Raw genomic sequence first — 13,588 nt, 5'->3', positions numbered from 1 at the left:
CTCCGAGGCCTGGAGCTGGGCGGGCAGAGCATGGTGGATCTCGCACAGGCTGCCGTGCCATTGGGTGCCAGGCACAAGGCATCACCTTGCAGCGCTGCCGGGATTGTGCCTGCTGTCAGAGAGGATCATGTGTGGGTCCAGAGGTCCTCCATGCCCCCATAACAACACACCTGGGGTTCAGCCCTCTCCTCCACCTGAGGGTATGTTAAGGCCACATCTTCCATGAGGTCACACACTTGCCAGGGAGGGAAGGAATGGTTTCTACCACTGGTCTCAAAGCTCAGGTGTTGTCTCACTTTCCATTACTCCGTGCAGCTTCTTCTGCCACATCCCCACCCCTCTGGACTCCTTCTGGCAGTGCCTGGCTGGCCCACACAGAACACAGCGCCCAAGCTCAGTGCTGTCAGAGAAGGAACCACGATATCCAAGATGAGCAATGTCCTGACCAGAAGCCACCAGCTGCACAGTTGCAGCCTACCCAGCCTGATGGGACTTTTGTTCTCCAAGACGCCTTTTGATGAGCCCGCTGCGAGGCCCTGCTGGTGCTGCCGCCGGTTGGGTGTGACACCGTGGGGTAACGCCGGGGCAACGGCTGCATTGTGAGATGCGCGAGCATCCTGAGCCTTGAGATGCCAACATGCAGCACATCACAAACCCGCTTCTCAGGCACGTAATTCATGGGGGCTGCTTTGATGCTACTTCAAAGAGGCAGTACCTGCAGTATTTAAGAGCTCTGAGGACACTGCAGCTTAACGGTTTCAACACTGTTTTTTTAGGGGAAACAGATATTCCAGAAAGTCTTATAACAGGAGAAAAAGTAGCCGAGGAGGCCAGCCTGCACTGCCCAGTATGGACACTCATTCAGACTAGCAGCAGCCAAGGGTGGGTGCCCTGGAGGTACAAGCTGCTCTTCAGGGGTGATCTGCCCATCTGCCGGCAGAACAGTATCTTTCAGGAGCTGTGTGATTCTCTGACCACCTCCTATGGGAAGTGCATAATTCTGACAAGGGACAAAAGGCAGCTGATGCATGTCCGGGCAAAAGACGGCAAGGAGCTGGAGATGGGAACTCTGCCGCCAATCCCACCAGTGACCTACATGTCCAGCGTTGAGTGTCACCCTGAAGTTGCTAGAGCCAATGGCCATGAGCTTCTTGTTGTGCCTTTGTCTTACAACTACCTCTATCCTATGGATGTCGCCTGGTCGTCTTTGAAATGGTTTATTATAAACAATAGGAAAGACTTTGCCCTGAGGTCTATTGAGAGGACCTGTTCCTACAAGTGTATCCTCTTCAATGACTTGTTAAAGGAATAGAGAAGATGACCCCAAACAAATGGAAGGTAGTGACTAACAGAGTGAAGAGATGGGAGAACTACTACCTTGACACACTTTCTTGAACAGTTCTTCCTGCAGTCAGGCCTCAAATGTGTTTTGAATGAGTTACCCTATTCCAGCTCTGCTGGGCTCTTTCCTTCAAAAGGTGTCAGTCTAAAAAATCACATGTCAATAGCACTAATAAAAAAGATCACTTTAAATCTGTATGTTTCATTTTAGTGTATTCCAGGATTAGGTTGATATGCACTATGCTTGTGCCAGGAAGGGACAGTTAATTTGCTGTATCAATAAAAATGGGCCAAAGCACGCCTAAGATCCAGTTTAGCCAGCCTTTTGCATAAATTCCTCTGTCATGGGAGTCATGACACCATGCCTCAGATGTAAATGCCCTCAATTTTGAGAAAGACTGGGGTGCAAAATTAATTCTGCAGGTCAGGCCTGTCTCTGACCCAAATGGGAGATCTGCTCCTGAGCAGGGAATATGCTGGACCGTGACTGACATCAGAGTCCACAGCTCAAAAAATTCTGAAGAATTTAATGCGACTTTCCTATAATATAGGCATTAATATCTGATGTCAGCTCAGTAGTTCATTACACCCAGTACCTTGCTTCCAACAGTGGTCTGCAATAAACATTTCAGTGAAAGGTGAAAGAAATCTTTCTAAAAGGGAAGTTCCTTTCAGAAGCCTAACAATTAGTAGTTGGTTCAGGCCTTAAAGCATGAAGAGTTCAGTCTCTCAGGATAAAATACTGCACTCATCATTTGAGATTTTCTTTATCCATGACATCCATTACAGAGATATAATGATTTATCACTGAATGGAGTTCAAAAGATTATTTATGAGTGATGCAAGGTAGTATTTCTTAACAGCAGTTTTAAATGTGCAGCTTTTCAAGTTCATTGAAGACTTCATTTTTTTTGGAAAGTGGCTCCTAATTTACATTCTCTATGTTGCTCATTACTGGATATGTGTTTATTGTGTACTTCTAAGACAGAGAAGTAAGACCATAAAAACATAAAAGAAATAAGTTATGAGATGATTCACAGGTTCAATAAAACATTTCAATACACTCAGGCAAATCTGTGCAGCTTTTCTCCTGTGTGTGGAAACCATCGAAACAAGCACTGCAGTTTGGTGTGGCAGAGAGGTATCTAAAAAAGGGAGTCTCATCTACCTTCAGAAGAATCCACGCATGTAATTCTCTAGAGCTGAGATGAAATAACCATCTTTTCTCAGCCTCATATTCAGCAAAAACATCTGCTCATTTTTTACAAATATGGACGTAGCAGAGAATGGAAAATTAGGTGCTTCAAATGCAAGGCAGAAAGAGTAGGGAGGTAAAAGGGGAGAGACTAGAGAGGGGCAGGAATGTTTTTATTGTTCTGGTATCATGTCCCTGAACGTAATTTCCCATTGGCTTGAAGCAGCAATTGCTCCACTAAATATTGATGAATATGAAGTTATGTGAAACCAGCATGAGGAAAGAAATAGGTCCGGTGCCTCTTTGTACCACAAGGATAGGCAGTAATTGCACACTAGCTTGGTTTTCTTAAGAAACAAATGATGCACAACCCATTTTCCCAATTACTGTTTACCTTCACCCGATGACACTGCACTATACGACTGGGGAGAAGTAACAGTGTGCTATAGTCAAATCAGCACAAACCCGATGACTTCATTGCTGTGTTCTAGATTCACATGAAGAAGAACGAGACCAAACCTGAACGGAGCAGAGTCCCGGACTGCTGCCTCACCGCAGCTCAGCCTTACCAGTCTCTGCTGCCCTTGCTTACGCAGCTGCGGGTTTAGGGCCACATCATTGCCACATTTCTTCATTGGTAGGGTGTGTCTTCTGCCATCCCTAATTCGCAGTGGAGTCCATGGGCCCAGGCACAGAATCACCTGCTTTCCATCCATTTTAGCAATGAAGAAGTAGTAAAAGGAAGTAATTTCTGTCACAGGAATGTATCGGTCTTTCCTGGTTTTTATTCTTTGATAAAACGAGGGTGAAGCCTCCATAAAGGGTTTCAAGGCAACAGGCATGAGAAAAGAGGAAGTGTTTGGTGCTGCATTTCCCAGAGAGCAAGGGAAAAACATCCTTTCTCTGCAAAGGGCTGGGAAAGCCTCGCTAAACACCTTCACTCTTCCCAGCCTCCCGCTGGGAGGTTGAGGGCTGGCAAAACTTTTCTACCTAGTGTGTATGGAAACCTGTGAGCTGGAAAAAGAACCGAGTCTGAAATCAAATGAACTTTGGTATTTTATATAAAGTCCTCTGAGCCGAGTTCTTTTCTTTCTTCCTCCCTCCCCCTTTGCTGCTGCAGAAGGGTAATTACAAACCATGTTTTCTACGAAACGTTGTAACCCTTTGTACTGAAGAAAAATATTGTGGCTCATGCAGTCTGACTCAACTGGTAATTTAGGATGACAAGCAATTCCTTTAACATATGACTAAACAAGCTAATAGGAGGATGTTACCAAATAGCATGCACCTTATTCAAGAGCACCTGAAATAGCATGCATGAGTCTAATATCTTCTTGGTAAGATTTTAAATACCTATTATTTCATTAGATTTACAAGCAATAGTCCTTGTAGTGATGCTCAGTACACTTGACCATTTCAGGATGTCAAAGCAAATCTCTTCGTTCCCACTCACGACTCTCTCTGTGTGACTGAAATGCACCACTAAAATAAAGTATCTTTGCGTAAAGAGGAGATGCAAATGCATATGTTGATGAAGAAGCTATAACAGATGTCCCTCTGCTCTAAGCTAGCTGGAATGCAAATCACCTGAATTTTCATGATGTCTCATTGACTAATTACTTCTCAATGCTTTTCCAAGCCTTGTCTTCATGGGAAAAAACATTTGTTTTCCTCCAGCTCATGAAGCAGGCCTGTAATGATAGGCTCAATATACTTTTTGCCCCCTATTTTCAAGTCCTCTGATCTAACAGCACGCTGCAAGCCAGGGTACAAATGGGACAAATGCACCTGGGGCAAAAGCCAGGGATGTAATGGTGGGACACAAAATGTGAGCTTGTCACTGAGCGGGCAGAGTGAGGCCCATTTGGTGCTGTGCCCAAGAGCTTGCTAGGTAGTGGGAAGGCAATCAACATCACTCAAAGCCCAGCTTCTGTCTCTATGATCCTGTTCCTTGAAATTGCCTTCTGCAACCACCATGTGAAGGAGGTATGGGGAGAAAGGCACAGAGGAAAGAAGGAGGGATACAGAGACAATATTCTAAGTAAGTAATGCAAAATGATAAAACTGTTTTAGAAAACAAATACATGTAAGGTCCAGACTCATTTATATGACTTAAACTGCACTTAGCTGTCAGTGTCTGACATTTCTTATTGGCTAGGTCTAAGCCTCCTCAAATCAATGAGAAACACTAAGCCAGGGAATCAGCCTGAATTTAGACCAGAGCAATATGAGTGACAGCAAATCAAAAGAGCCATAGGACTGGGAAGGTGCCACACTACCAGAAACTAAGGCATTGGAGAGCAAAACCAACCAATATGAGGAAGCCCAGGAAAAAAGGGAACTAATAAAAAAGGATAGTCAGCCATGCTGTGTTTCCAGTGATCCACAGGAAGCAGCTACATACATTCTCTGCTCTGTGACAGCCATCTCAAGAGCCTCTGCATAGACTGGAAGCAGTCTTGTGGTGAGGCACAGCCTTTGACGCTGGTAGACACATACATTTTCGATAGCTCTTTTATCAGATTCAAAGAGGGAGAAATTGATGCCACATGGACATAGACATGAATACATGCCTAATCCCTTATTTGAGCCCAAACAAACTTTCTCTTTACAGGAACATATGAGGAGCCCACTGCTATGGGGATAACTGTTCTGGTAACTACCGGGTATTTCTGTTACCAGATGGAGAAGGGCCAGCTGGTCCTCTGATTATCCCAAGATACCAAGATACCCAAGACTGGTACACACATACACCAGTCAAGGTCCAGCTGAGCCTAGATGATATGCTGGGCTTGCTCCAGTGGCCAAGACAAACCAGCTTCGAAAGCCAAACCGTGATGTAGGTTGTACGTAAACATCCAGCCACCTCAGAGTCCCCAAACCTGGCAGCCGCTTAGAGACAGCCTGTCTGAAACTGGCTTCTGGCACATGTCCAGGCAGGAAACGTAAACTCAAGTTTTAGAAATTTTACCTGATCTGTCTCCACACACTCATGTGGGTTGTACACTTGCACAGCCATATAGCTAGGTGTGTTTTCCGTGTGATTGGGAGTGTGTCAGACACAAGGCTGTCACAGGGTAGTCAGCTCCTTCACATGAGGTCTCTCGGCTCCTCACTAAACTTGACTTGAAGGCTGAGGTTTGTACGTAGCTAATAAACAGGGAAAGGATGCAGCAAGTTGATGCATCTTTGGAAGCAATTTTGCAAAGACTGTGAAGAATTGGTGAAGGCTGAAACAAGAGAGGTTTTTTTCAGCTTAGTCTACTGGTTTCTCCCATGACAGAGCTGGAAGGGGGGCTATGAGAGCTTGCCGCACTGCTCCTCTTGCTTTGGCTCGAGCCGAGGGGGTTGGCAGTCAGCCAGTAGGCAGAGATGCTGACTGAGTGTAGGCAGTGATGCTGACAGGTTAGAGCTGGGATCAAGGAGAACCATGAAGGACGCTACCCCAGACAGAACATTTGCAGTGTCTTTACTGAGAAGTGTAAGAAAAAACAGCTGGAATTGCTGATCCCCAAGAGGAAAACTGAGGAAGGAAATGTTGGAAATACTCGTTTGCATGTGAGGCTCTTGGCAGAGCTAAAAAATATTCAGCTCCTCGACTTGCAGCACGATGGCTCAAGAGCAATTGCTGCTGCCCTGGGGCGCTGCTCAGGGAGCCCTGCCTTCTTCCAGCAGCCGCGCTGTTGTGTTTCTGGTAAAAGTCTCGTGGCCTTCAGACTGGAAGTGTTCAGTGGTACTAAAACCAAGCTGAGTTCATTTCAGCCAAAGTCTAAAAGGGATAATGAGAAAACAGTCCCGTTGAATGCTTCTTCACTTATTTTTCACTTTAAGGACCACAGATACCCCACAGCCACTGGGCTCCTTCAGGCTGCAAGAGCTCTATTCCAGCAGCCATTTAAGTCATCTCAGAACCTGTAAGAGGTATTTTTTTCCCCCTTAAAATCCCAACAGTTCCTTTCTTTATTACTACACAAGAATTTCAGCTTTTGTTTAAAAACACACAGCCTTCGTGTCAGTAAAAGAAAGCCTAAAGGTGCAAGCATGAGAAGTTTAAAAGCCAATAATCCTTTTATTTTGTCTTCAACACTTGGCACGGGTGACAATGACAACATCTGACAGTGAAAGACCTGTGCAAGTGAGGTACTGCATAAGGTTAAGCTGCCCATATCTACAACATGAATGCTCTTTTTGAAAAGAATAATTTTATGGAATGGGGGAGAAGGAGAGACTCTAGTTCCGTAGGCACTGGAAGAGTGTGGCCTGGCTTGCTTTTTGGGACAGGAACATCTACAAGAGGATCCTGTGTAGATCCCCTGCTGTCTAACAAGCTGCACACTCATACACACTGAGTGCTTCAAGGCTCTTGACCTGCTGCCTCCTCTCACTTGCAGAAACTCAATCAAATTGAATTCTCTATTCCTCTTTCAAACTTGCCAGGACTAATCGTATAACCTTTCTTTCAGTAAGAAACCAGACTTCGAGGCCCCCAGCTGAACAAGAAACTGAAACAAATCTGAGCTGCTGTCTCCCCCCAGTGTCAGCATATTTTCTTGTTTAAGGCTGAAACTGTGGCACATAGGGTGCCCAAGGGTAAAAAAACCTGCTGTAAAACCTATGCAGTCATAGCATAGATCAAAACTCTACCCTGGTATGTTAGAGAACAGATATTGATTCAGGTTTGGGAATTGGTAAGATCTCTTCTTATTTTGGAAACTCTAGGATATCAGCCTGCTGCGATACCTCTCACAAGCTCTAGGGTTTATCTGTGCCGTAGTGCTACTCTGAAGTTAAGGAAAAAAGCAGCCAGGCTAGACCAGATTTGAAGTCTTACATATAGAAAGAGGTTTTCTGATTTGGTTGTAGAAGCAAAAAAGTGGTGATGTGGAGGACTTCTGAGGAGACTCCTCACAGCTGCTTCCTCCCCCATTCAAGCCAGGGACCAAAAAAAAGGCTTCTTGTACATGTTTGGTGAGGTAGGTAGGGCCTCCAAATTTTAATGCCAGTTTTGATTGCTTTGGGTGCTAAATGGTGCCCAATTGGTGCCCAATTGCTTTGATGCTAAATGATTTGCTTTAAAGGGAGATTGTGTGCCTTTGATTCTGCTTAAAGAGCAACTGTATTGAAGTGGGTAACACCTCTGATTTCAGTTTTAAAAAAAAAAGCTCATTATTACTATTGGTCTAGAAAAATCTACTCTTGGTTGGGAGTCTAGAAAAGTCTAGATTGGGGCCAATATTCAAAGGCAACCGGTGACTACACGGAGCCAAGACATTGCTTACTTTTGAAGCTGGTGGACACTACACAGGCCTGACAATTTCCTCTTAAGGTTCGGGCATTCAGCTTAGCTAAGTACCTCAGTGCATTACCCTCAATAGCTGTTTAATGGAGGTGGTTAGCAGAGCCTGTTCTCACTGAACACCGCAGAGCCACTTAATTAAATTACCATTCGATTCTACCTTTGCGTAGACAGATGACTGCTGAGACCGCAGAGGGAAACTGCTGGTTTACAATGGCACTATGAATTCCCTCGTCAGTCCTGAGACTGCCGTGGCAAGGACACTGCTTTATACCAGGAATGGGTTTCTGCAATATTTACGTTCCCTGGTCACCAAGGTGACCGCATGAACAACGAGATTTTAAAAATCACTGCAGTTCCCGGTGAACAACAACACCACAGAGAGAGCTGTCTGAGCGTCAGCTCCATCAGCTGCACACAAACTTACTCAGCTAGCACTTGAAAGGGATACTGCAGCAGCACGCGCTGGCGTGACCACAGCAGGCACCTCGGCCCGCAGCCACAGGGAGAGGGCAGGAGCGAGCTATCCCAGAGGCCTGCCACATCCTTCTGGGCTCCCAAGGCTTCTCCAAGGGCCCTCCACCTCTCCTCTTCCCTCCTCTCTGCTCTCCACTTTGAGATTTCAGCTTCATCTTAACTTGCAGAAGATACAAGGATCTAGGAAGTGCTTTATAATGGAAACGTGAAGGCAAACATACCTGTTGGCACTGCTACACATGCTTAAGCCTTTATTTCTGGGGAAAAAAATCTGCTCTGTTGATTAACCTACCATGACTGAGTTAGCTTACCCTCCAGGATTTGGTGTTATTGCATATGCAGGAACAGCTAGTAATGGCAATGAAAATGCCCTCTGCTTCATAGGCCGAGTAGTAAACAGAGAGTCATACAGAGTTCTCAGATACCGGGCATAGCAAAATAACGTAAGAAACCCTCTGGCATTAAACTTCCTCAAAGGTTTTCATACTGACACTGTGATTTGCATAACTCTAAGGAAGCCCTGGGTACAGAAAGTGGTTTCAGAAAGACCTGCCCAGAAAACCTCCTCTCCTGCTTTTGCTCACCTGGATTCAAGAAACAACCCACAAGTCTCAGATTTACACCCTTGCTGGAAGAAGTTACTCTGAAGAAGTTGCACAGAGCCCTCCCCATTTCCTTCTGTCTGTCCATGAACCTTGTACACACCCATGATGGATTCCGAGTATTTTTCTCTTTAAAACCAGCCACCTCCTTGCAGCTAGTACTGAAAAACTGCCTCCCCTGCAGTTCTAACTGTAACATTTCAGTAAGCAGCAACCAAGGCCATTACTCTTTTTTTTTTTTACAAAGGATTTTTTATTGCATAAATAGTGGCTTAGATATTTTGCTGTATGTATAAAAAGTTGAGATACAGCTTAAGCAAATGTTACTCTTGAGGGTTTTACTCCTTTGACACATCCTTCATCTACAGGAAGGCTTCGTTCTCCCAGGAAAGGAATCCAATGCAAGCTGCCAAGTGTCAGAAAACCTGCCGGGTGGGGAAACAGCAGTGAGAACAGCAGGCACGATATGCTGGCAGCACACGGGCTAAATCTGCCTGCGCACGTGGCACGTTGCAGTCGGAGCTAATCACAGCTCTGCAGTGCTGACACTGGAGAATGTTTTTAGGGTAGCGGAATTCACCCCTTCTCGCAATCCCGTTATAGAAAGACATGGCTGACAGTCCAAGAGATGGCAGAATTTAGGAAGGACTGGGCCCCTGGTGGGTGCCCTGGTGGGCAGCACTGGGTGACTGGGCAACTAGGGTATTTTCTGTGAAATCAAGAGATGCTTTAATGCCAGTCATTCAGCAAGGTCAATGTCACGTGCTGGACACACGAGGCCTTGTGGGATGAGCTCGTTACCCTGGTGCAGCGGTCCTTTGGGCTACAGACTCTTCCAAACAGAACTTCCTGGGACCCAATGCTGCACATACAGCATGGTATGATCTGCTCATTACAAGTAGCAGGCCTGCTCACTTGCAGGGCAGCCCTTCTCTCATTTGTTTAGCTTGTGAGCATTTATAAAACTCCATATAACTTATTCTGTCTGACTTACTCTGCAAAAATGGAAAGAAGTGTTCTCACAGCATTTTCCAGTGGCTAGCTAAACTGATTTAAAACAAGAGTTTAAAATGTCACAAGTCTGCCCAGAGATAAGTCCTCAATCTGATGTAAACAGGAGACTGAAAAACGCCTTTGTTTTTGTTGTTTTTCCTATGCGAATGAACCGCTTCATTCCCATGGTTATTTCCAGGGCCCCATTTCTAGTCACAATTTCCCAACCCTGTTGCATGAAATAAAAGAGTGATAGGTTTGAAATCAAAATTAGTAAACATTTATAAAAACTGAAACTCCCTTCATATGTGAGGTGATGACCTCGAAAGGGGAAAGTAAGTTTTTTAGTTTAATAAAGAGTAACATTGCATCAAACTCCCACTGAGCTTACAAAGGGCAGGCAGGAATAGAATTCCCATTTTGCTGCAGAACAGAGAGATGTGAAATGAACTGATACAAAAATCACATATCAAACAAGTCAGGGAATATAATCTTAGCACTAGTCAGCACTCCTTTTGCTAATGGACTTGATCTAATAAGGCAGTGATTGCTTAAACTTTGAAAACAGTGGGACGGAATTCAGCGCACAAGGAATGAAAACCCAAAACTTTAAGAAATTTTTTAATGTTCATTTTGCTCTTTTATGCAGAAAGATGCCCATTTTTCTCAGTGAAGTATATATGGTGGATGTTACATAGTATAACCTGTAGCATTTCTATTACCTTGGGAAGCTCCAAGGCATGAGATTTGGCCCTTCCAGCTAAACTATCTACAACTTGTCATGTATTTAACTAATATGGAATGGATGATTCTTTTCTAACTTAATTATGTGATTTAAGGCCAAGAGGTCTGACTGCATCATCCCGTCTGTCCCGCTTCTCATGCATTTTTTGCCAATTTAACCATCTCTTTATGTATCAAGATTTCCTGTGCACTTGGTTGGGCATAAAAATTCAGGGAGATTTAAGAGCAGAGAAGGAATACTGTGCTAAGATCTCCTAAATCATGAAACATGGCTGCCAAGTTTTCTGGTGGCAACCGCAGTTCTTACAAAGAATGGGCATGATACGCTGAAGCATTGCAGGAGACAAATATTACAAGAACTCAGATAATGGTGGTATAGTTGCACAATCGAAATGTATCCAAGCCAAAACATAATGGGATTAATATGTCAATGCCATTATCAAACACCAGGATGTCGAATAAACTCTATACCTGAGAGACTCTTCAGTCATCCTTCTTCTCTACTTCTGTTTTAAATTTCTCTTCACGTTCCCTCTTCAGTTTTTCTTCAATTTTTTTGCTCTGGTACATTTTTACTCCAGCAAACGCTAAGCAAAGAATCAATGTTTTAGCTGCCAAAATGTACATCAGCAATGGGAAATTCTCCAAAGCCTGAAATGCAAAAGAATATATTTAAGCAGTTACTGGAACACTTGGACAATAAAAATGAATCTACAGGGATGCTATACAGCTTCCTACAGCAACAGCATTATTCAAAGCAATGGTAATGCTCCTCTGTTCACGTTTGGTTTTTTTCTGTAGGAAACTCTAAACTAGGCAGATCAACACCTAGGAGAAAGGACAAGAACAAGTTCACTACTCAAGTTTGTATATGAAGCCCCTTTGAACGGGTCTTTGTTGCTCTTGCGTGCTTTGCAGCAAAATATTGGCACGATCTAGAGCTGAAAAAGGGGAAGAACTGAGTATCTTAGCATAATTGTAACAGTGGAAATGCTTCTGAACAATTCTCACATGAGCGATGAATCTGTGCACATCAGCTATCAGATGTGATTCCCAAAGACACTTTTGTGCTCCTAGAAATTTTCACCCATGGTATTTTTGCAGTTAACTTGCCCAGATCTCGAAGGTATAGACAGAGGCCTTTAAACTGGAAGAAAAGTAAACAAACCCACAATCTCCAATGATTCAGTTTCAGGAGGTTTTAATGCCTGGAACCACTGAAATTGCACAACATATTTTAGTGTTATAAAAGCATGCTACTTTAAGTGCACATGGAGTGGAAAATAAAATGCAAATAGATAACACTGTGAACTCAGAACACAAATATAACAAGAGCAGCACAGGCACTCAGTGAAAGATATCAATTGCAGAAGGATACTGAAGGTACATGAACTTCCCTGCACACTGTTTTAAAGAGCCACCTGGCCAGCAGGACCGTTCTGGTCTTTCAGTGGTTCACAGTAGGCTCACAGTGCCAGCTACCCCTTAGTAAGCCTCCCAGAACTCCCCCGTACCCTTAGCAGGCCTTCCAGCACCTCATAAATCTGTTTGGCCATTGTCAAACTACTGAATTTAGAAAAATCCTTGTATTCATACACCATTAGTGTGTTGCCTTAAAGTCCACAAATCACAGAGTCTTTTATAACGCTGTTCTCTACAAGCTGCACGTTTCCTTTGACATCAGGCCACTCACCTCTAATTTCTGCAACACCAGAAAGGTAAAGCCAAGGCGTGGGGTTAGCATTGCTTTCTTGATAAACAGCTTGATTTAACATGTTAAAATTGTTAACACATGAGATACTTGCTCAAACATTCCTGTGCCCTACACATGTACCCTGCAGAGTGTTTATGGCCCCAATACACTAAATGACATAGTGGAGAAAACACCCTCCCATAATGCGAGGAGCTGAGAAGCCAGAGAAAAGTCTGGAAAGAGGAAAGCCAGGAGGAGCAGAGGCAAGCAGAGCAGAACTTGCCTACCAGCACTGTGCTCAGGCCTAAGGTGTGAGGACACTTTAGGAAGAGTTGTGGAGGAAGAGTTGTGGAAGAAGTGTTGTGTCAGCAAGTACTGGGGCCAGCCCACAAGGCACAAGCATGTATGGCAGGAAAGGACAACGAGTCCTCTGTCCCTGAGGTGCAGTGTGGCAGTTAAACAACCTTCACCCAGGCAAGGAAACCATCGTTAAACACAGGACCCACCCAAGCACATCTTACATGCACCTGCTTCAAAGAACAGAAATAAACTGCTTTATGATTGTGAAACATCCTCACCTTCCAGTTAAATGCCACCATCTTGGCTGCGTGATGATATCACGTCCCGCACCAGGCTGCGCCCGGCACCGATGAGCGTCACACTTCTAATGGCGCAGACCAGGGCTGGAGCATCTTGAAGAAATGGAAATTAAAAAAGAACTAGCCAATCTGTTTCTACGCAGCATGTCCACCCTGCACCTCTCTGACAAGCTCATCTGCTGCACAGCGCCTGGCAATGTATCCGTGACACACAGTTCAGGAATGACCTACGTGGGCCTTTTTGGAGCTGAGTGACAGGAGCAACGTCCGTGCCGCTGACAGACAGGGCTTTGACAGGCTCTGGGCAGGTGCCATGTTTGCGCAGAGCGAAGGCTGCACTTGGACGGCATGCAGCACATCCCAGCAGCTGCCCAAGCAAAAACACAACGCTGGCTGCTTTTGAAAGCTTGACACAAGTGCACATCACACCACCTCACTGGTGTTTGAGATGTAGCGGACAGAAGCACACTCAAAAGAGCTGTCTTGTGCTTTTTAAAGACCACCTGCCCTATTCGGAGCCTGAATGCCTAATGAATCCTAGTATCTAGTATAATTGACCAGTTCTCTCTGATTTACTAATAAATTAAATTCTGCATGTAGCCCCTATGGGCTAACATATAACACTCTGTGTAATAACACAGAAGCAAA

At 44.5% G+C, this 13,588-nt stretch overlaps 1 protein-coding gene across 1 annotated transcript; it reads left to right on the top strand.

The window, feature by feature from the left end:
• Positions 1-637: 637 nt before the first annotated feature.
• LOC309404868 (uncharacterized protein C21orf140 homolog) lies at positions 638-1,312 on the top strand (the record flags this gene model as incomplete). Its single annotated transcript, XM_081999493.1, has 1 exon — positions 638-1,312. The coding sequence occupies one exon, from the start codon at positions 638-640 to the stop codon at positions 1,310-1,312; it is 675 nt and encodes a 224-aa protein (XP_081855619.1).
• Positions 1,313-13,588: the final 12,276 nt, after the last annotated feature.

The sequence above is a fragment of the Phaethon aethereus genome, assembly GCF_964289735.1.
Source record: "Phaethon aethereus genome assembly, chromosome: 1".
In the NCBI taxonomy this organism is placed as follows: domain Eukaryota; kingdom Metazoa; phylum Chordata; class Aves; order Phaethontiformes; family Phaethontidae; genus Phaethon; species Phaethon aethereus.
The sequence above is the reverse complement of the archived record's forward strand: the minus strand, read 5'-3'. Positions and strand labels throughout refer to the sequence as shown.